At 34.2% G+C, this 24,892-nt stretch overlaps 1 protein-coding gene across 1 annotated transcript in view; it reads left to right on the forward strand.

Annotated features, from left to right (window-relative positions):
• CCDC91 (coiled-coil domain containing 91) overlaps positions 1–23,596 on the forward strand; it is a 303,146-nt gene extending 279,550 nt beyond the window's left edge. Inside the window, exon 12 of the mRNA XM_031938091.1 lies at positions 22,824–23,596. Within this exon, the coding sequence (XP_031793951.1) occupies positions 22,824–22,970 (147 nt within the window). The 3' untranslated portion in view covers positions 22,971–23,596. The remainder of the gene's footprint in view (positions 1–22,823) is intronic.
• The last annotated feature ends 1,296 nt before the right edge of the window (positions 23,597–24,892 follow it).

Here is a 24,892-nt window from a genome sequence, read left to right on the forward strand (position 1 = left end):
CATTTGATGTTCAACACCCATTCCTATTAAAACCACTGGAGAGCATAGGAATGAAATTTTCCTTATAATGATAAGTACCATCTATTTAAAACCATCAGCAAGCATCATATGTAATGAGGTTAAACTGGAATCATTCCCAATAAGATCAGGAATAAAACAAGGTTGCCCACTATTACAATTACTATTCAATATTCTATTAGAAATGTTAGCTTTACCAATAAGAGAAGAAAAAGAAATTAAAGGAATTATAATAAGTAGTGAGGAAACCAAATTATTACTCTTTGCAGAGGATATGATTGTATACTTTGAGAATCCTAGAGAATCAACTAAAAAACTACTAGAAGCAATTCACAACTTTAGCAGAGTTGCAGTATACAAAATAAATCCACATAAATTAACATTATTTCTGCACGTTACCAACAAAGTCCAGTAGCAAGAGATACAAAGAGAAATTCTATTTAAAGTAATTATGGACAGAATAATATATTTGGAAATCTACCTGCCAAGACAAAGTCAGGGGGAAAATTTTATATTCACAGGTTCTGATAAAGACTTCATTTCTAAAATATATAGACTCTCTCTCTCTCTCTCTCTCTCTATATATATATATATATATATATATGCTCAATACAGACTCAAATATATAAGAATTCTAGCCATTCTCCAATTGATAAATGGTCAAAGAACGGGGACACAGTTTTCAGATGAAGAAATTAAAATTGTTTCTAGTCATATGAAAAAATGCTTTAAATCATTGTTGATCAGAGAAATGCAAATTAAGACAACTCTGAGGTATCACTACACACCTCTCAGATTGACTAAGATGACAGGAAAAGATAATGATGAATATTGGAGGGGATGTGGGAAAACTAGGACACTAATATATTGTTGGTAGAGTTGTGAACTGATTTAACCATTCTGGAGAGCAATTTGGAACTATGCCCAAACGAGATTACAAGGGAAGCAATAAAGTGGGGGAAAATTTTTACATCCACAGGTTCTAACAAAGGCCTCATTTCTAAAATATATAGAGAATCACCTTTGAAAGTGTTAAACCCAACAGATTTTTTCAGTGAATTATAAATTAATGCAAAGGGTTTCAATTCCAATGACCTAGCATTTTCAATTAAGTGAGCTTTAAAGATATAGCCAGTGCAGAAATAGTTTTACTTATCACTTCATTGAACATCCCTGTGGTTCATTTGCTAGTTCTTTGCTTGTTTAAGTAAATAGGATTGGATTTAAGAAGTGTGCTTATTTTCATACAAGAAATATGTCATAATAGAAATAATGGTTAGACTGTAACCTGTACAAAGAGGTTCAATGAGATCTCAGATTCATTGAAGGATGGCTTCATATAAGAGTTCATAGTTGACATTAGTTCATCCTTCCCAGATGATTTACTGTAAAACCTTAAAACTAGTGTAAGCCTTCTATTTCACAATAGAAGCAATTAAGGATAAAAACATAAATGATTCAGGAAGAAAATCTCCTCACCCTAAGACTGCTTTTAAAAAAATAACACTCAGTCTTTAGTTCCTGCCACTAAAGTCTTTAAGCCAATTATTCATTTATTCTTCAAAAGCATCTGTAATTCATCTTGTGCATACTGAGAAGTTACACAGCTTCTTTATATGTTTACATTTCAGAACTATCTAAATAAGATAGGCTTGAAATGTACTTTGAAGTTGAAAAGTACATTCATAGGGTGAATCAGAAATGTAGACTTTGAACAGAGTGGCTTCACGGCAAATGAATGATGGCCTGTGAATGTTCTGGTGAAGAGGTTAGTTCTGAGTTCTCTGAAATGCAGGGTTGAGGTGACTAACACAACCCTAGTTCAAACCACTGTTGAGACTACATTGGATCCTTGAGGGTAGTATTATTCTAGCCATGTATTTTATGGGACATAGTTGCATAAAATAGGGTTCAAAGTCTGTCTTTGAGGTTAATTTACAATATTGATTTTGTTATATTTTTTGAGAGGGAAGATTTAATATCTAAATTTTAGCTCTTTTGTTCAGGGGTTCTTTAGCTTCAAGTAAACCTTTGGATCCCTTCTCAGAGTAACAATGTTAAATTCACAGAATAAAATATATCAGATTACAAAGGAAAACCAAAATTAGTAAAAATAAAGGTGTAATTTTTCCACATACACATTCATAAGCCACTGAAATCCCTCCTTGAGGGCCTATTGACTCCAAGTTAATAATCTCTGCTATCAAGGAAAACTCTTATAATACCTCTATGCATTTATATAAAAAATATGAAAAAAAATCTCTTAATGTAAAAACCATTAATGATAAAGGATCCAATCATAAAAGGTGGGATATGGAAGCCTCCCTTTGTGTATCAGAGGCTGTCTCATGCATGGTATTAATTTAACTATATCATTTTCATATAGCTAATCAGTGGATAAAATTCAAGTAGAATTTATAAATATAAAACAAAATCATATGATATAAACACTTATTTTTAAAACATTAAGATGCTTAAGTATCCCAACAAAATATCATTCTTCTATGATTGGTCTTTTCTCTTTGCCCATGATATTATGGTGATTAACCTAATACCTAACACATAAAATTTCAAAATTACACTGCCCCCTAAAACAATGCCATTATAAATATTTTCGTGTATTAGGATAAAAGTGAAAAATGGACCAGCTCCTTCAATCTACATGTATGAAGTATATATGTATGTTGGGAGAAAGGTGGACAATTTTTATATAGCATCTACTATATGCTGTTTATTTCATTTAAAACAAAAATTTTTTCCCAGATTTTTTCTATTGTCATTGGGATTAGAGACCTGAGAGTATCTCAAGAAAAAAAAGTAGAGCTATGTTTATGATAACATCAGAGAAGAATTTCCAACCTATTGGTTGTCACAATGAACCTATTATTCTTTTTTATCTGTTTATTTGAAAAAAGAATAGAAAAAAGAAAGATAGGAAAGGAAAATAAAAAACATTGTTATGTGCCCAGCAGAATATCAGGGAGCTTTTTATAGCAAATGTCTCTAATAAAGGCCTGATTCTCAATTATAAAAAGAACTAAGTCAAATGTATAAGAATTCAAGCCAGAAAAAAAGAGGGTTTCTTACATACTTTCCCATCACATCCCAATTCCTTCTCATGTCTCTCACTCACCCTGGCTCTCTGAATTTCTCTTCCTTTTCTTTTTTGGGCCTCTTTCCCTCCTCTTCCTACCTGGGTCTCTGGGGCTGTGTGAGTACTAAGGTGCTTTCCCACCCCCAGACTTTTTTCCTGAGGGAGGGGCTTTATTGATCTTCTCTTTATCCTCCTTCTTGATTGCTAGGAGGTGGGTGTTTTATTGCAGCCCTAAATGGCCATTCCCACCATTCCTTAAGTCTGGACCTCTGGGTCCCTGGTCCTGGGAGTATGATGTCCTCTTACCTCAAGTCACTCCCAACCCGTTACTTAATCAATGCATTGGCCCTGGCAGCACCTGCCTTGGAGATCTTTGGCACATCCATACCTGACTATTCAGGGATGCCACAGAAACAATGCCAAGGGTGGAGCTTACTCACTCATGCTCGACTCGACATTCTGAAAGGCCTTTTTTCTAAGACTCAGTACCCTGATATCTTCATGTGAGAGAATGTGGTGGGCAAAGTCAACATCCCAGAATCCCAAGTCTAGATATAGTTTAAGAACCGCCAGGCAAAGTGTTGTCAATAGCAGCAGCTGCCAGAAAGTGAGGGGACATCCAAGGCCGGACCCATGAAGAAGAAGGGCATCTCTCCACCCTGGGGTAGAACACATCCCTACAGCCCAGCAGCTTTCAGTACCTCTTTTTTGCCATGTGGGAATTCTAAGTCCTATTTGGGTGGTCTAGACTGCAGCCCCTCTCTTTCATTGATGGGGTTCTAGTTGGGTGGACCTGGCTCTTCCCTCAGCTGCCTCCCTGCCCCTAGCAAAGTGCCCCACTTGGTCCAGTCTTCAGCCTCCTGTCAGGTCAGAGTTTTGGGGCTGAGATCTTGGGCTTCAGCCCTGTGGACTGCCTGGATTATAAAGATCCTAGCAGCACCTGAAAATTTAATTTTAGCACAAAACTGGATTGCCTGGATTACAAGGATCAAAGTTCATGGAAACTCCATATGTTATAGATGAAGGAAGGGAGACCTAAATCCTTTTCTTTTCTATACCAAACCAAGATTCCTTTCTGAACCAGGAGATAGTTTGTGGAAAGGAAAAAAAAAGGAAAATCTCAAATTTGAGTTCAGGATTTTGTCACCTTTGTAACCTTAAAAAATTATCTTTCTGGGTTTCCCTATAATTTTTTTGGGGGGGAGAATGACTTCCAAGGTCATTACTAGCAGCTTATAATAAAAGCAAAAGGTCTGTGTGGTTTTGGCCAGAGACAAGTAATTCAGTTTTAACCCTTGACCCAGTGGGGTCTCAGAAATCCTACCGTACTACAATTTAGAAGAATGGAAATTCAAAAATAAGAGGGACTATCCCCCCAAAGAAGTTAGATGACCAGTTAAAAGCTCCCCCAGATATGTAGGAAAAGACTTGATTTTCATGGAACATTGGACAAGTCACCTCTTCTCAGCAATAGAAGATATGTTGTGTTTGGGGCCAGCACCCTGTTGATATCCAGGGATTCAGGTTATGCCATTGATAGCACTTATGACCATGGGCAAAATCCAAAGTCCCTCCACTTCTGAAATGGCAAAACTACATGAAATGATCATATTGAGAAAAAACAAACCTGTAAAAACTTTAAGTATGTGGAATCCTTCAAAGAAACCTTCCCAACCTGCAAAAAAGGCCACAGAAACTCACTCCAAACTTCAAAGAGGTTGGCTTAGCTGTGGGCAGCCCTAACATGAAAACATCACCTAACCTTGGCCTCCAGTGGAATTGTACATGGTCCAAGAACTGGTCAGGGAGAATTTAAGGCCAGCACAGTCTGACAGGCCATTCCCCACAGCAGCTGGGGCCTTTAAGATAGTTGGAAAACATTAGGGAAGCTCAGCACTGCTTGCTTAGCCAAACGTTTTTGGAGGCAGTTGGGGTTAAGTTGGGGTTAAGCCCAGCATCACACAGCTAGTCTGATTTGAACTTATCCTCCTGATTCCATGGCCAGTGATCTGTCCACTCCACCACTCAGCTGTGTTGTTTTTTAAAATGTTGGAAAAAGTTAAGTTCCTGGATTAGCTTGGAATAGTGGGAAATCCCTGCAGGGCCATGAAGTTATACTCTCGCTTCATCCCACATTGTTGTCACTGGGGAAATCTGTTAGAAGTATTGTCTGTTAAATTCATGTTTCAGTCATTACTAAATTTATTCTTTTGCTTAGGGGGGATCTGCAAGTGCATTTTGGGATTGGGAAAAGGGAAATGAAGAAATCAGGTTTAGTAGCAAGAGTCCCAGGGTGGTTTTGGATCTGGAACATTACTGTTCATCTTGACTCTCTTATTAGCTATGTCCAGACAAGGACTTCAGTTTCTCTGTGCAATGGGAGATTTGGACAAGATGATCCCTGACAGTATTTATGAGCATCTACATCTATTAGGCTAGTTGACTCAATGGATAGAATACTGGGTCTGTAGTCAAAAAATCTCATCTACCTGAGTTCAAATTTAGCCGCAGACACTTACCAGCTATGTGATACTCAGACAAGTCACTTAATCCTGTTCACCTCAGTTTCTTTTTTTGTAAAACAAGCTAGAGAAGGAAATGGCAAAGTATCTTTGCCAGGAAAACCCAAATGGGGTCACAAAGAATCAGATATGACTGAAAAAAAAAGTTGTGCCAGGCCCTGAGCTTACAGCTAAAGTTACAAAGAAAAGCCAAAAATAGGCCTGCCCTCACTAATTGGGGATACAACATGGAAACCACAATTTACAAACAAATCATAGATCAGTAGGGAATTGATCATCAGAAGGAAGCACTAGGAAAAAGAATTGAGAAAGGGTTTCTTGTAGAAAGCGAGATTTTAGCTAAGTCCCAGAGGAAGCCTTAAGATGGGGGTCCAAGAGCTGTGAGTATAGATCTTTAAGGAATATCAAGGAGTCCAATGTGGGAAATGGTAAAAGAGCACTGGAAGGATCCGAGAGGTTGGGTCATTGAAAGTCAAAAGGACAGTTTCAGAATCTTCCCTGATGCGTGGGGCCTTTGAGTCAATGTAACTGAAGCCTCAGTTTACTCAATTGCAGAATGGATTGCAGCAGACCTCGAGGTTTCCTTCCAGTTTATGTCCCCAGGAACATAAATGGTTTCCTTAAAAATATCTTTTACAGGTTGGGTGGTGGTATATTTCCAGTTATTTGTGAAAGTCAGCAAGGTCCCACCTCTTTCCAAGTTGCCCCTTTTCATGGACCCCTTCTTAGGGAGTCCTGAGCTGAGAGCATGCTCTCACCTATTCATTTCCAGAGCCCCACTCTTCCTCACCAAACCCTTACTCCATTCTTACCACGTAGATAATTTTATGAGTTTTCCTCCCCTGAATTTTATCCATTTCAATAAAAACTTTAAAAAATAATTCAAGTCATTGCTCAATTAATAAATGGTGAAAGGATATGAACAGATAGTTTTCAAATGAAGGAATCAAAGCTAGCCATAGGCATAAGGAGAAGTGCTTTAAATGCCTTTTGATCAGAGAAATGCACATTAAAAAACTGTGGAAGTCCTTTACTTCCTTCAGATTGGCTAATGATAAAAAAGAAAAATAATAAATGTTGAAGAAATTGTGGGAAAATTGGGACATTATTGCATAATTGGAGGAGTTATGAATTGATACAGTCATTCTGGAAAGCAAATTGGTACTATATCCAAAGAATAACCAACCTGTGCATACCCTTTAATCTAGCCAGTATTAAATCTATATCACTAAGAGATCAAAAACAAGGGAGAAGTAACTACATGTGCAAAAATATTTATAACAGCCCTTTTCATAGAAGAAAAGTATTAGAAACTGAGGAGATACCCATCAGTTGGGGAATGGCTGAACAAGAGTGGCATATGAGAGGAATGGAATATTATTGTGCAATAAGGAATGATGAACAAGTAGATTTCAGAAAAAATCTGGAGAGTTGTATGAACCGATGCAAAATTAAGTGAGCAGAACCAAGAAACCATTATGTACATATCAGCAACATTTTGTGATGACCAACTGTTAATGACTCAACTATTCTCAGAAACACAATGATCCAAGTATAAAGGACTCAGAAGAGAAAATGCTATCCATATCAAAATAAGAACTGATGAACTCTGAAAATGCAGATTGAAACTTAAAGTAATTTAATTATTTTTCATGTTTTTTTGCTTTGATCTGTTTTTTTCTTTTACAACTGTGACTAATATGACCATATATTTTATTTGATACCACATATAATATATATTAAATTGCCTAACATTTTAAGAAAAGGGAAAGAGGAAGAAAGAAAAATTGGAGCTCCAAATCTTGTAAAAAATGAATGCAAAAATATTATCTTGGCATATTAATTGGGAAAAAATAAAATGCTATTTAAAAAATAAAATCAAGAAGTTGGAGTGACCCTCATCATTTAACTTGAAATAAGTAATAAAGAAGCAACAGCAGTCTTTGTTTAAATTTCTCTTTATTCAAAATTTAAGAAAAAATTGGCATGTGAACTTGAAAGGATTCAAAATATGTAACAAATTTTCATTTCAACAAACATTTAATAATAGAACACATTCTATTCAGAACTTTACATATTTTCTTTGCTTTCTTATAAGTTTTTTTTTTTTTTTTGGTGCTTGTTTCCTGCTGTACACTTTTTACTTTATTCTTTTCCCCCTTTCTTCCCTCCCACATCTTTTAGACAGTTTACAGTTAAGCACCTATACATTCATATATTTATGTTTACATACACTATACATATACACATATACATATACATACATACACACATATGCATTATCTCTTGTTTCCTATTCTTGCTAACTCTTCTACTTCACTTTTACTGGCTAGCTTGCTTTGCTATTATTTTACATACTCCCCACCTTAAGGATCCCTCCTTTATGCTCTTCCTCTACTCTTTCCTTCCCCCTTTATCCCTTTTCTATTAATCTATACACCTGATCCCACTCCCATTAATCTCTATAGCTTTCTATGCCCTGCCTTATCCTATTCCTTCCTACTTTTATTTCTTTATATATTTTAGAGGGTGAACCTTAGTTCTTTTGATTGCTCAATATGTAGTATTCCAGGTCTTTTAATGTAGCTACTGATAGGTCCTATATGATTTTAATTGTAGCTCCAATATATTTGAATTTTTTTGTTGTTTCTTGTAAGATTTTCTCTTTGATCTGGGGGCTTCAAAATTTAGTAGTGTTGTTCATGTATGTTTTCCTCATAAGATCTCTTTCAAATGGTAATCGGCAGATTTTTTCTATGTCTACTTTCCCATCTTGTTCTATCACTTCAGGATAATTTTCTTTAATTAATTTTTCTGTTAAATTTATTTATACTTAATACAAGTGACTTTGTGTTGGAAGAGAAAAATCAGAACAAAAAGGAAAAACCATGGGAGAGATTAAAAGAAAAACAACACCAGAAAAAAAAAGTGAACATAGCATGTGTTAATTTATGTTCAGTCTCCTTGGTTCTTTTTCTGGATGCAGATGGCATTTTTTGTCCAACATCTATTGGGATTGCTTTGGATCACTGAAGCACTGAGAAGAACCAAGTTTTTTATAGTTGATCATCCACATTCTTGCTGTATGTATTCCTGGTTCTGCTTGTTTAGCTCAGCACCAGTTTGTGTAAATCTTTCCAGGCCTTTCTAAAATCATCTTGTTCATCAGTGTTTTATAGAACAATAAAATTCTATTACCTTCACATAGCACACTTGTTCAGCCATTCCCCAATCGATGGGCATCTCTACCCATTTTCCAATTATTTGCTACCACAAAAAGATCTGCTACAAACATTTTTGCACATGTAGGTCCTTTTTATGATTTTTTTGATTTATGATTTCCTTGGCTACAAACCCAGTAATAATATAAGAACTCTGGAAAGATAGGGGAATGGGGAGAGTTAGATTATGACAGAATTGAAAGTTAGAAGATTTGGTAGTCAATCCTGGAGGTAATAGGAAGCCCACTAAAGTTTATTGAATGAAGAATAGCATAGTTGGATCTTTGACCTTGTGTTAAAGAACAAAAATATTGAAACCAATATATGAAAAGATTAATCTATTAAATGTTTCTTCTTCATAGATTGTTGGGGTTTTCTGCCTCACATTGGGCGCCAAAATGTGGAGGTCTTCCTTGGAAGGCAGCCTTTGTCTCAGTTGCAATCAATAATTAATCCAAAATCTGCAGCCAGCTGGTAAAAATGCAAACGTTTATTTCTCCTTCCAAAATTAGCCCGGTTAGTTGAGGTCTATCTCTCTGCCTGGCTCCAAGAGATCTTGCAGTTTTGTCCTTGGCTTCTGCCTCTGCTTTCTTCAGCCTCCAGCCAGCTCCAACTCATGGCTTCTCAATCTCCAGTCTGTTCCACCAGAAGAAGTAACTTCAAGCTTCAAGAGCTCCCTCTATTTATGTGATCTCCCAAAGGTTAACTCTACCTTCTGGAGGGAGAGGGATTCTGGGTTATCTCCCAGAGTGCTCTCTGGTCCTAAGGAAGGTGTGAATTCAGATCTCATACTAGCCCTGAACTCTCCCAAAGGTGTGAACTCCATTGAATACTTAGATACTTATGAGCTCTTTAAAGGTGTGAACACAAGCATTGTTCAATCAGTTCCACTTAGTATCTTGTTTCAAGTTCTGGCCCAAAATAACTCTAAGATTAAATTAACTCCAATGTCTTTAACACTTTGTAAAGAAATGTCTTAACACTTTAGTAAAGATTCCAACAATAGATGATATTTTGCATAGCAGAATTTCAGGAGACAGAAAGAAATAATTCTTAATCAACATTTTCATTAAAATTTTATTTTCTTAAAAATTTTTTATTGATTTTGAAATTCTTTATTTGATGAGCATTACTTCATTTCCCTTCCCATTGTGGTACAGCAAATAAAATGCTAAAACACAGAAACAGAGAGGGTTTCCTTTATTTTACTTTTTTCTGTTATTTTTTTTTGTACCCTTCAATATGGCTGCTGCATTCTACCCTTTTTTCTTTTTCTATACACTAGATCATTTATTTCACCTCATTCATTTTGACAGGTCAGAATGCTATCCTCATAGGAATAACTGGCCACAACAATTCCTATGCAACTAAAAATTATTTTCTCAGGGTACTAGGAGTAGTCCTGTGTTTGACAAGGGATGGAGTAGACTCTACTATTGTATCTCCTCTGCCTCTACCATCTTCCTTCTCATTTGCACAAAATCAATCATAATTATACTTACTATTAAACATGAAACATTTACTAAAGAAAATGAAATGTAGGAATAATCTTAACCTTTACTGAAGACATGAAGAGTAAAAATAATAAAAATATAGTCTATCTGTAAACTTGGGTTATACTCTCTCACCAATGTGCACAGTATGCATGAGAAGGGGAAACACAGATCACAGTTATGGATAGTAAACTGGGTCTCTTTAGGATAATAAGGTCATGCATAATAAAATAGAAACTGTTGAAATTCAGGTATTCATCCAAAACATCACTCTGATGAGCTGGCTACAAAAAGAGAAATCCAACATCATTTTAAGAGAATGGTCCCAAATATTCTACCTCACAGATTTGATCTTATATGCCATGCATGGAAAGACCCACCAAATCTGTACTATGAGTCATCTTTTGGGCAAAACCACTCTTCTGCTATTTACTCCCTTTCTGGTCGACACAGCTTTCCTACAGGACAAATTCATGTCTCTGCTGCTTTTAAACCACTGAGGAAGTAACAATTTACTTTGTTACATAGTTGTCTTGGTGAAGCTGCTGAGAAACTCTTTTGGCATGGGAATCCTGCTTTATCTAGTCAGCTTTTAGTAAAACTATACTTATTCAAGTAGCAAAGTACTTGCAAAGCCTGTATTTTCTGTATATCTCTCTTGACCTTCAAATCAAACATTATTGTGGGCGAACCTCTGAGAAGTTTTCCCTTTCTCAAGCTATAAATTAGATTAAATAGCAATTCTGCCTTTCTCTATCCAAGCGCTCTTAGCAAAGCAGCTGCAAATCCTGCCTGTCAACTTTCATCAGCTCCTGTAAAAACCTCTATTGCATTTTATATAAGCAGCTACTCTCAATATTCCTTGTTTCTCTGTCTCTCACCCCTCTAGAGTTCAGTTTTCTTTCTCACCTCTGTCTGTAACAAATTGTCTCCTACCCTCATCTTTTTTTTGTCTCATCCTCATCTTTCTATTCCATTCCATTCTATTCTTATTTATTTCAAATCAGGGCTTCCTCAAAATCAGGGACCCATCTTTGTATCTCTAATTTATGATTTGAAACTCAAAAATTCCACCTATTGTATGTAACATAGATCTATAATCTATCATTTTATGTAGGTCTCAAATAGTTATATAATTAAAGTTCCACTTTTACAACTCTGAGAAGAGACACATGCAAATGAATTGATGACTCAAAATATACTGCAATCATCTTTACTGTATCCATCATTCTGCCTTCAGACAGATCCATTTTCACTACGTTTATTGGAGGTGGATGCACAACTTTCTATTAGGAAAGTCTGTGTCTCTCCTCAACATTTTATCTAAGCTGTTTCTTCTTAAGCTGATTTTATTTGTGTTTCTTCATAAGTGTTCTTTCTCTGCCCCTCAGCAACAAAATGGCTACATGAAAGAGATTGTACGTAAAATACAATTGTACAAAGTGTAAAATTTGCTTTTTTTTTTTTTTTACTGATATAAATGTAAGTGCAAATCTAACATGAATAACAGGTGGATAAAGACCAGCCAGCAGTGATCTTTATTTTCACTAAGTGATTATGAAATTTAAAGTCTGCAAGAATCAGTGGATTTCTGCTGAACCTCTGTAGGAGCCAATAAATTGAAACCATTAAAGATTGATTAAAATCAAAGAAAAATGAAAGCAAAAAGATTTATAAAGCTCAGGCCCCCAATTTTCAACTTTTTAAAGGAATCCCTAAGAACTGTATATTGCTGAAGCAATATGAAATGAAAATGAAAGTAAAGTATTTTACTTTTACTCCATTACTAAAGAAAAATAAATATCAAATTTGAAAATATGACAAGATTGTTATTAAAAAATTTGACAGTGTTGTGTCATAAAAGTATTAATCTTTGATTCACGGCATCAAATGAAGAACTAAGCTCCACATTACAAAGTAAAAAAAATAATGAAATAATTTGCCAAAGCCTGTATTGCCTCAATAAAGGATAAGGTCATGCATAATAAAACAAGCTGCTGAAATTCAGGTACCTGCCAAGAACATCATTCTTATGGGCTGGCTTTTAGAGAATGGTCCCAAATATTCTACCTCACAGACATGATCTTATATGCCATGCATGAAAAGACCCACCAAATTAGATACTCAGCTCTATTATGTCCTGATTCATATCTTCTTCCTCAAAGGGTTTATATTCTACCTTGGGCATGCTCAGAATTTCAAGCTTGCATTTATTTATTTGATAGAATTTTATCTTCACACAATTCTGTGGAGAAATATGGACATATGAAGTAATCTTTAGAAGCTGCCTAAACCCACTGGCATTAAGCCATCATCTTTATAGATGCTAATTCCAGAATGATTCCTAACATAGCAAGGAAAGTAATTGATATGTTTTATTAAAAGATTCTTCAAAATTTCCCTATCCTTTGGGCTTTAATTTTTTTTAAACAAGTGAACTACATTTTTTATTAAAAAGCAAACTACATATTTATTAAAAATAGACAATTCAGTCATGGTAATGCAAAACATATATGGTATATATATATATATATATATATATATATACATACACATATATATATATATGGTATCACATACAAATTCTTTTTTTAATTAAAGTTTTTTATTTACAAAACATATACATGGGTAATTTTTCCAACATTGACCCAAGCAAAACCTTTTATTCCAGATTTTCCCCTCGTCCCCCCCCACTCTCTCTCCTAGCTGGCAGGTAGTCCAATAAATATTAAATATGTTAAAATACATGCTAAATCCAATATCTAGAGTTATCTTGCTGCACAAGAAAAATCAGATCAAGAAGGAAGAAAAAGAAAAACTGAAAAAGAAAATAAAATGCAAGCCAATAACAACAGAAAGAGTGAGAATGCTATGTTGTGTTCCACACTCTGTTCCCATGGTTCTCTTCTGGCTGTAGATGTCTGTCTTCATCACTGAACAAGTGGAGCTATTTGAATCATCTCATTGTTGAAGAGAGCCACGAGCATCAGAATTGATCATTGTATAGTCTTAGTTGCTGTGTATAATGATATCCTGGTTCTGCTCATTTCACTTAACATCAGTTCATGTAGGTCTCTCCAATTCTTTCTGAAATCATCCCACTGGTTGTATCTTATAAAACAATAATATTCCGTAACATTCATATAGCATCAGCCATTCTCCAATTGATGGACATACACTCAGTTTCCAGTTTCTTACCACTACAAAGAGGGCTACCACAAACTTTTTTGCACATGTGGGTCCCTTTCCCTTCTTGAAGATCTCTTTGTGATATAAGCCTAGTAGAAATACTTCTAGATCAAAGCATATGCACAATTTGATAACTTTTTGAGCATAGTTCTAAACTGCACTCCAGAATAGCTGGATCCATTCACAGATTGACCAACATTGTATCAGTGTCCCAGTTTTCCCACATCCCCTCCAACATTGGTCATTATCTGTAAAGGGCTGAAACTTTGAGTTGATGCTCTGGGGTCAGACAACCGAGCACTTAAGGCTAATTACTGATTGGACAATACTTTATTAGCATATGCTTGGAAAATGGCCCTTCCCACTATTTTGTGCTGGTTCGATCTTTTGGTGTATACAGAGAATTGTAGGAAAGATTAGGGGGTAGAATAAGATAAGCCAGAGTCACTTTGGCAGTAGAAGAGAAGGAAGGTAGGTCATGGAGATCCTGTGTCCATTCCCTTCACTTCTACTCATAAAGACCAAGGATAAAGACCAAGGACTTTTCCTTATCCTGACTCTGGCTGATTCTAAGGTTTTGAGAGTGCTAACTCGGTCTTCACAATTATCATTTCCTGTCATCGTAGTCAATTTGACAGGTGTGTAGTAGAATCTCGGAGTTGTCTTAATATTCATTTCTATGATCAATAGTGATTTGGAGCACCTTTGCATGTGGCTACAACAAATAGTTTTAATTTCTTCAGCTGAAAATTGTCTGAACATATCCTTCGACCATTTATCAATTGGCAAATGGCTTAAGCTATTATAAATATGAGTCAATTCTCTCTATATTTTAGGAATGAGGCCTTTATCAGATCCTTTGGATGTAAAAATGTTTTCCCAGTTTATTGCTTCCCTTCTAATCTTGTCTGCATTAGTTTTGTTTGTACAAAAACTTTTTAACTTAATATAATCAAAATTATCTGTTTCGTGATCAATAATGATCTCTAGTTCTTCTTTGGTCACAAATTCCTTCCTCCTCCACAAATCCGAGAGGTAAACTATCCTTTGTTTTTTTTTATTTGTTTATAAAATCATTCTTTATGTCTAAATCATGAACCCATTTTGACCTTATCTTGGTATACAGTGTTAGGGGTGAATCCATGCATGCTTTCTACCATGCTAGTTTCCAATTTTCCCAGCAGTTTTTGTCAAATAGTGAATTCTTATCTCAAAAGCTGGGGTCTTTGGGTTTGTCACACATTAGATTGCAATAGTTATTGACTATTTTGTCCTGTGAACCTAACCTATTCCACTGATCAACTAATCTATTACTTAGCCAATACCAAATGGTTTTGGTAACTGCTGCTTTATAATATAATTTTAGATCAAGTACAGCTAAGCCACCTTCATTTGATTTTTTTTTATTAGTACCCTTGAAATTCTTGACCTTTTGTTATTCCATATGAACTTTGGTTGTTATTTTTTCTAGGTCATTAAAATAGTTTTTTGAGAGTCTGATTGGTATAGCACTACATAATTAGATTAATTTAGGTAGTATTGTCATTTTTATTATATTTTCTTGCCCTATCCAAGAGCATTTAATATTTTTCCAATTAGTTAAATCTGACTTTATTTGTGTGGAAAGTGTTTTCTAGTTTTGCTCATCTGGTTCCTGACTTTCCCTTGGCAGATAGATTTCCAAATATTTTATACTGTTGACAGTTATATTAAATGGAATTTCTCTTTGTATTTCTTGCTGTTGGATTTTGTTAGTGATGTATAAGAATGCTGATGATTTATGTGGATTTATTTTGTATCCTGCAATTTTGCTAAAGTTGTGGATTGCTTCTAATAGTTTTTTATTTGATTCTCTAGGATTCTCTAAATATACCATCATATCATCTGCAAAGAATGATAATCTGGTTTCCTCATTACCTATTCTAATTCCTTTAATCTCTTTTTCTTCTTTTATTGCCAAAGCTAGCATTTCTAAAATAATACTGAATAGTAATGGTGATAGTGGGCAAGCTTGTTTCACTGCTGATCTTATTGGGAATGGTTCCAGTTTATGCCCATTACATAGGATGCTTACTGATGGTTTTGAATAGATGTTACTGACTGTTTTAAGGAAAAGTCCATTTAATCCTATACTCTCTAGTGTTTTTAATAGGAATGGTTGTTGTATTTTATCAAATGCTTTTCTGCATCTATTGAGATGATCATATGGTATTTGTTAGTTAGTTATTGATATAGTCAATTATGCTAATAGTTTTCCTAATATCGAACCAGCCCTGCATTCCTCTTATAAATCCTACTTGGTTGTGGAGTATTATCCGGGGGATGATTTTTTGTAATCTCTTTGCTAATATTTTGGATTCTTGCATCAATATTCATTAGGAGGATTGGTGTATAATTTTCTTTTTTTTTTTTTTTTTTTTTGTACCTGGTTTTTGTTGTACCTGGTTTAGGTATCAGTACCATGTCTGTGTCATAAAAGGAATTTGGTAGGAGTCCTTCATTCCCTATTTTTTCAAGTACTTTTTATAGTCTTGAGTTAATTGTTCTTTAAATGTTTGGTAGAATTCACATGTAAATCCATTTGGTCCTGGGGATTTTTTCTTAGGGAATTGAATAGCTTGTTCTATTTCTTTTTCTGAAATGAAATGTTCTATTTCTTTTTCTAAAATGAAACTATTTAAGTAATTTATTTCCTCTTCTGTTAATCTGGGCAATCTCTATTTTTGTAGGTATTTCTCCATTTCACTTAGGTTGTCAAATTTATTGGCATAAAGTTGGATAAAGTGACTCATAATTATTGCTCTAATTTCCTCTTCTTTGGTGGATAGTTCTCCCTTTTCATTTTTTAGACTAACAATTTGATTTTTCTTTTTCCTTTTTCTAATCAAATTAACTTAAGGTTTATCTATTTTGTTGGTTTTTTTCATGAAACCAACTCTTAGTTTTATTTATTAATTCAATAGCTTTTTTTTTACTTTTAATTTTATTAATCTCTCTTTTTATTTTTAGAATTTAAAGATTGGTATTTGATTGGGGGTTTTTAATTTGTTCTTTTTCTAGCTTTTCTTTAGTTGCAAGCCTAATTCATTGATCTTCTCTTTCTCTATTTCATGAAAGTAAAAATCTAGAGATATAAAATTTCCCCTTATATACCACTTTGACTGCATCCCACAATTTTGGTATATTTTCTCATTATTGTCATTGTCTTGGATGAAATTATTGATTGTGTCTATGATTTGCTGTTTCGCCCATTCATTTTTTAGGATGAGATTATTTAGTTTCCAATTACTTTTTGGTCTGTTTTCCCCTGTCCTTATTATTGCATCATGATATGAAAAAAAAATGCATTTACTATTTTTCCCTTTCTGCATTTGATTTTGAGGTCTTTATGTCCTAATATATGGTCAGTTTTTGTATAGGTTCCATGAACTGCCAAAAAGAAAGTGTACTGCTTTCTGTCTCCTTTCAATTTTCTCCAAAGATCTATCATATCTAGCTTTCCTAGTATTCTATTTACCTCTTTAACTTCTTTCTTATTCATTTTGTGGTTTGATTTATCTGGTACTGAGAGAGCAAGGTTGAAATCTCCCACTATTGTAGTTTTGTTGTCTGTTTATTCTTGCTGCTCTTTTAACTTCTCCTTTAGGAATTTAGATTCTACACCATTTGGTTCATATATTTTAATATTGATATTGCTTCATTATCTATGGTACCCTTTAGCAAGATATAGTTTCCTTCCTTTTCTCTTTTAATTAGATCAATTTTTGCTTTTGCTTGAACTGAGATCAGGATGGCTACCCCAGCTTTTTAAACTTCCCTTGAAGTCTAGTAGATTGTGCTCCAGCCTTTTACTTTTATTCTGTATGTATTGCTGTGCTTTAAATGTGTTTCTTGCATATAATATATTGTAGGATTCTGGCTTATAATCCAGTCTGCTATCTACTTACGCTTTATGGGAGACTTCACCCCATTCACATTTCCAGTTAAAACTACTAATTCTATATTTTACCATCTTATTAAGCCCAAATTATACTTTTCTCTTTCCTTTTTCCCCTTTCCTTCCTCCCCAGTATATCATTTAAGAGGACTACTTGTCTCAAACACTCCTCCTCTTTTAGAGACCCTCCACTTTTGTTATACCTTTCTCATACTATTTCTGTTTTCCCTTCTATTTAGCCTACCCCTTCCCTTTTCCCTTTTCCTCTCTTACATTTCTCTAGGATGAGAGAAGTTTCTTGGTGAAACCAAATATATCTAATCTTTTTTTGAGCCAAATCTGATGAGTAAGATTCACATGATATTCATCACCTCCTTTCTTTCCCTCAATTATCATAGATTTTCTTTGCCTCTTCCTGAGATGTAATTTCCCTCATTTTTACCTCCACTTTCCCCTTTTTTATGTTACAATCCCCTTTCCACCTCTAGTTTCTTTTTTATATTATAACAGTAAAATCAGAATATACATGTACTCTCTATGTATACCCATAACAGTAATACAGTTCTGAAGTGTGCTTTTGTTTTGTTTTACCTTTTTATGCCTCTCTTGAGTTCTATATTTGGAGGTCAAATTTTTTATTTAGCTCTGGTCTTTTCATCAAAAATACATGGAATTCACCAGCTTTGTTGAATGTCCATTTTCTTCCCTGAAAGAAAATGCTCAGTTTAGCAGAGTAGTTTATTCTTGGCTGCATTCCAAATTCCTTTGCCTTTTGGAATATCAGATTCCAAGTCCTTCAATCCTTTAAGTGGAAGCTGCTAGGTCTGTATAATCCTTATTGTGGCTCCTTGGTATTTGAATTGTTTCTTTCTGGCTGCTTATAATATTTATCCTTGGTCCAATAGTTGTGAAAGTTAGCCACGATATTCCTTAAGGTTTTAATTTTGGGACCTTTTTCAGGAGGTGTTCAGTGGAATTTTTCAATGGTCATTTTACCTTCTGATTTTATGATATCCGGGCAGTTCTCTTTGATGACTTCCTGAAAAATAGTGTCTAGGCTCTTTTTTTCATGTATTTCAGGGTATCCAATAATCCTTAGATTGTCTCTCCTAGATCTATTTTCCAGATTGCTAAGTGGAAACACTTAGTATTTTACATTTTTCCTAGTTTTTCATTTTTGGGGTTTTGCTTGACTGATTTTTGTTGTCTCTTTGAGTCATTCATTTCCATTTGTTCAATTCTGAATTTTAGTGAATTGTTTTCTTCATTTACCTTTTTTTTTTTTTAACTTCTTTTTGTATTTATCCAATTGAATTTTTAAATGAGTTATTTTGTTCTATGGAATTTATTTTTATTTCACAAATTCTGTTTTTTTAGGTGTTATTTTTTTTCCATTTCACAAATTCTGCTTTTTAAGGAGATTTTTTTGTCTTTTTCTGTTTCACAAATTCTGTTTTTCTGGGAGTTGCTTTCTTTTTCTGTTTTATCAAATCTATTTTTAATGAGTTATATGTCTTTTCCAAACCCTCTTGCAAACTTTTCATTTCCTTTCCCCATTTTTCTTCTAGCTCTCTTTTAAGATCCTTTTTAATTTCTTCTAGAAGAGTCTTGTGTGATGAGGACCAGGTAATCTCACCTTTTGGGGCTTCATCTGGAGACAATCTGCCTTTAGTCTCCTCAGGGTTTGAAATCTCTTCTCTTTCACCATAAAAGCTGGCTATCATCAGAGTTCTGTTTACTTTTTTACTCATTTGTTAAAAAAAAAAAAAAAAAAAAAAAAAAACTAAAGGTCTGCTTTTAGGACAGGGGAAGTTTTTCAGGATTCCTCTACAAACAGCAGCTTTCTTTATAAGCAGTCACAGCTGCACTGTGTCAGTACTGACTCAGTCCAGGTGCTGGATGGGTGTGACCAGGTCTTGTGAGATTCTGGTGAGGTTCACTATTGACTTTTTGTGTTTGTGTTGAATGTTTTATAACTTCTCTGCTTATATATTGGCTTGCAACTAGGACAGATTGGCCAATACTATTGTAGATACCTGTAGATTCCTTTCCGTATATTCTCCCCAACATGGAGTCCACACTGTCTTGCAGAGTCCACATGACTTGTGGAGTCCGCACTGCTCTGGGACTCTGTGCTGTCTGTGCTGGTGTCTGTGCTCAGCTGCTTCTGCTTAGCTGCCACCTCCTGTTTCCATTTGGAACAGACCTTTTCTGGCAATCTTCGAAATTATCTTTTGCTGGCAATTTGTTGAACTTCCAATATTTGTGGATTCTACTGGTCCGGAGATAATTCAGAGACCAGATTTGCTAATTAGTCAGAGGGTTGTAGGAGAAGGTCAGAAAGAAATGTATGTCCTCTCCGCCACCTTAGCTCTGTCCCCAGAAGACCTGGGCTTTAATTTTTAAAACTGAAGTATATGAACTACATAAGTTTGTTAGGTTAGCTAAATATACTAACAGCAATTGGTCAAATTCTTGGAGACTCCTTAAAACTGTGAATTTAGTATAAATTTTCCAAAGTTCTTTACCTAACATCTAAAAACCAGCATTGCAATTCTTTCAAAACCTATTTTAAAAGGAAATGTCATAATGATTCTTCTGAATTTCAACAATATTCAAGGAAATTAAAGCCAGCTTTTTTTTTTTTTTCTGTTTTACTGTTTACTGTCAGCTTTCCAACTATCCATAAAGGAAGGTCTGCATAGATATTTTGTATATTTTTGGAGGTCACCATGTCTGCCAGGCTTACCATATGTGATTACATACAGAATTATATTGTATTCTTCAAAGTAGGATTTGACATTAGCTAATCCCAATAGTTTTTAATTCTAACCTGTTCAATCAAAATCAAATAAAAGTATAGTCATGAGATTCCTTTAAGTTATGTAAGCTTGAAAAAATCACTTGTGTTCCAACACTGATTTGACATTATATGCCTGTATCTGGCACTTGAAATATATATATACATATATATATATATATATATATATATATATATATATGTATATATATATATTAAAACATGAAATTTGAGCTCTATATCTAATTTTTGAGGTCTGATGCTAAAGTTCATATTGAGCATATATATATATATATATATATATTACTATATTACTATTATTTCTCACCTGATCTTGTCATATCACCATCCAAACCCACACATCCTAATTTCTTTATTCTTGCTAATAGTACTAACATTTTCTCAGATTCAAAAATTCAGCATCAATTTTCTTTCTTTCTCTTGTCTTACATTCAGGTATTTATTGTCTTGCCAGTTTTATCTCTTCGAATCTCACATTCATTTTTTCCTTTTCATTTCTCTTAACTACCATTCTGCTTTTCTCATTACTTCTCACTTGAACTACAGCCATAGCCTCCTTATATATGGTAGTGAAATGTTTACCTTCCTCACCTCCCATCTCTTACCATCCCTGTTTTCTTTCAAGACTCAGTTTAAGCATCACCTTCTGGAGGAAGCCTTCTTCTTGGTCCCCTCCTGATCATTTGAACCTTACATGTTGTATTCTTAATTAGTATGTAAATTCATTGGGATCAGAAACTAGGTTTTTCCAAGATTCTACTTTAATTTGTATCCCTAGTGCTTAGCATAGTTCCAGGCACATCATAAACACTTAACAGATGACTATTGGTTGGTTAATTAAACAGAATCCCTATTTCTACTCATTATCCAAGTCCACCAATGTGTGCTATAAACTAATCCTGATCATGTAACTCCTTTGCTCAAAATTTTAAACTAATGACTAATAAGGGCAGGGTGGTGAGAAAATGATATGCTCTTCAATGTTTAAAAAACTAAAGTTTGCATTCCTTGGCCAAGGCTTCCTGCTTTATGGCACTAATTTACTTTTCTATTCTCATCTTCCACTACCACATTTATATGCTCTAGACAGAAGTTCAACCATACTATTTGTTCTTCCCTGACCCAAGCTTTCAAGCCTCTACTACTACAGTTCCTCTGTATGTTTACTTGCCAAAAATCCTCCCTGTTCTTCAAGGTGCATCTAAACTGTTACAAAAATGTTCTCTTCTTACTCGGAAACTTCTTGTACTTTATTCATACATTTTATTTAGTATTGTCAAATGTTCATACCTAATTTTCCCTCCTCAGTTTTTAGGTCTTTAAGGGCAGGGCCTGTGTTTTATCCATCTTCGTATCTCTACTAGAGCTTAACATAGTTAATTTCCTGTTTATGATAGATGCTCAATTTAAAAAAAAATATGACCTATAAGGACAATCATTTAAAAAAAAAGCCTGCACCAAGTTAAAAATATAAAAACTCATAGAATATTAGATTTAGAAGGAACTTTTCAACATAAGTAGATTGTCAAACATTTTGATGATTTTCATAGCCTATTATAATGTCCGTATGAAACTATCACATTGATGCCTGTAAACCTTTCTGTTGTAATCCTAGTTATATCTTCTAACACACCACACTTCTGAAAAACAGAAAAGTTGCATGCATACACACACTCACACACACACACACACACACACACACACACACACACACATACACACATATACTTTCCTCCTCTAGTTATTACAATCTTAATTTGTTTTTTTCTTAATAGTATTCTCAGCAATTGAGAAAACTGCCCCAGTCTTACATGATTTGTTGTGTACAATGTGAATTCTGTTATATTGCATGGTAAATTGGGGGATAGACAAAAGGTTCTTTTAAGTTCCTTTCTATTTGAAAGGCATAAAGGGTTACAGCCTCTGTACATGTCATGTACAGCCATGAAGATGTGGGTTCAAGTTCCATTTCTGAAACATTGCTGATTCATGAACCCGGGCAAGTAAGTCGCTTAGGGTTCTAAACAACAAAAGTCTCTTTCAGAAAAAATTCAAGCCTCCTTTGGTAGTTTCCTCATTCTGAAGTTCCCTAGTTAATAATATATCACACACTCAACCCTCTGTCTGTTACTTGAATCATTTATTACTTTATTGATTCTCATTGTAGGTTCTCAAGCAAAATAAAATAATCTGTTGTTATGTTTACAACATATGCTCCATCCTGCTTCTGTGTCTCTCCTCTAAAAGAGAAGGAAATAATGTTGTATTTGTTAAAAAAAAAAAAAAAAAAAGTTATCACTTTAAGAAGTTTAGATTATTAACATAATTTACTTATTCTTATATCATTTAAAATAGCTAAACCAGATAAGTGGCATAATTTTAATTAAATTTAATGCATTATTCAGAATAATAGAAAGTAAATTCCTAGTTTTTCTCTTAAAATAATATGCCTAATGCATTCCCTCTCAAACTGTTTATTTCAAATGTTCTAAATGGCATTATTTTCTCTTTTTAAACAAAATCCATAGCTTGATCAAGTGATACGCCAGAGAAACCTGTCAACTTTGGAACTCTTTCTCTCTTGTGCCCAGAAACAATTGAATTCTTTAATCTCTGAAGAACCAGCTTCAACAGAAGAAGAACATGAAAAGTTGGCCAGCACTGACAGGGACTAGATCATTTGGGTCTTAATTTACATTCTGTGAATTGCAAAGATGCTTTTTCTTTTCCTTTTAAAATATTAGGGATTATAGTACAAGTTTAAGGATAAGATAAAACAATATTTAAAAGGTGATCTGATCTGTTTTGTTTTCTCATTTGCTTTCCTTTCAAGCATATGGCATATAAAGTAATTAAAAATACCACATGATCAAAACTTACATTTATGTTGCAAAATTTATAGCCTCCAGTGGCCTGTTATTGGTGAGTTTGGCAAAAGTAATGAATATCCTAACTTATTGCCTCAAAATGGCTTTTTACAAGATGCCAGCATGTGATTATATAATTTATTTCTTCTTTTAGCATAGGAGGAGGCCCAACTTTGAGTATTATGTAGTTACCTCCTTGGAATTTGGATATAAAGATCTGAGTTTTCCTGAGTTTTCAGCTGTTTGATGATACTTTTTGCCAGTGAACAGAAAACAAATAACAAAAAAGGAAAAGAGAAAATTTAAGTATTTTATATTAATTTTACTGTCCTGTTGAAGCATATGCTGAAAGGGAAAGAACATACTGTATGTATGTATGTGTGTGTGTGTGTGTGTGTGTGTGTGTGTGTGTATGTATGTATATATATATATATTTGGGGTGGGAGTGTATGTGATGTGTATACATATATATATGTATGTATATATGTGCATATATATATACACATATGTTCTTCAAAAATTATTATGAAACAATTAAATTGCTTTTTTTTAGATAAGAATTGAACCTTGCACTTGATTTGATTGAAAGAATTTTAGGGTTTCAAGTTCTAATTGAGGCAGTAGGAATAGTTTTCCCATAATTCTGAATGTGCTTAATTTATGATGAGTACCTCAAATGTAATAGATTTGTGCCTCTGTTGATAGGTGTTTTTCACATTTTTCAATGTTCACACAGAAGTTTGATTTTTTTCTGTCATTGGATTTATATAAATGTTTATCTTACTATATCTGTGATGCTTCAGTTTTCATATGTCCTGAACTTTCTTGCAGCAATAAAAATATCTCCTGGAATATTAAGATTATATGATTAATTCCTCTATGTATTTATATACTTCTAGCCAGAGCCTCCAGGGTATGTTTGTGTGGTATTTATTTTAAATGATTAAAAAATTATTCAAGTTCTCTTTTGCAAGTTCAAGTAAAGACCTGAGTATAGCTGATGAGCCTAAAGGCCAAACAGACTTCATATTCACATCCATTCATCTATCATATTCCAAGAAAGAGAAAGGGATCATAAAGGGGGCACCCCATTAAAAAATCTCCTGTTTTCTAGGCTACTATATTCTGTGTGCAAATATAAATTAGTGTTTGAGGCTGCAGTAAATTAGGTCTTCATCTCTTTTTCATCTATTATAATATTTTTTAAAGTTTTCCCATGCCAGTTTAGAAAAAAATAAATTGGAAAAAACTTACTGACGACAAGACAGCAATAGTGTGTTGGCACATAGTGGAAACTGAGAGGGAAGGGAAAGGCAAGGGGATGCTTTCTGATGAGATCTCCATTCTTATGAAATGGTAGTTAGTGCCAGAGTGACCCAAAGAGTCCTTGCCAGACTGGCTTTTTATTGGTCACATACCAGTTCCCAAAGTTTTACCCTTAATCACTTCTCTGAAAGTGGACTTTTTCATAATCTCTCATACAGTTGCAGTCAAAATTGTATTGCAGCAATATCCTTTCCATTAAATCTATCCTTGAGGATTGTTCAGAAGCATCAGCTGGGCATAAAATATGACTTAAGTGATATGATGAAATAGTGTTGTGTTTTGAAATGTTATATAATATTCAAAGTCTAGACAGTGAAGTTTAACACTCAGCATTGATCTTGTTTAAAGCTAAGAATATTTATATAAATAGTTATAAAACATTTGTGAAAGTCTAAGTAAAAATG

This window comes from Sarcophilus harrisii, chromosome 5 (assembly GCF_902635505.1).
Source record: "Sarcophilus harrisii chromosome 5, mSarHar1.11, whole genome shotgun sequence".
In the NCBI taxonomy this organism is placed as follows: domain Eukaryota; kingdom Metazoa; phylum Chordata; class Mammalia; order Dasyuromorphia; family Dasyuridae; genus Sarcophilus; species Sarcophilus harrisii.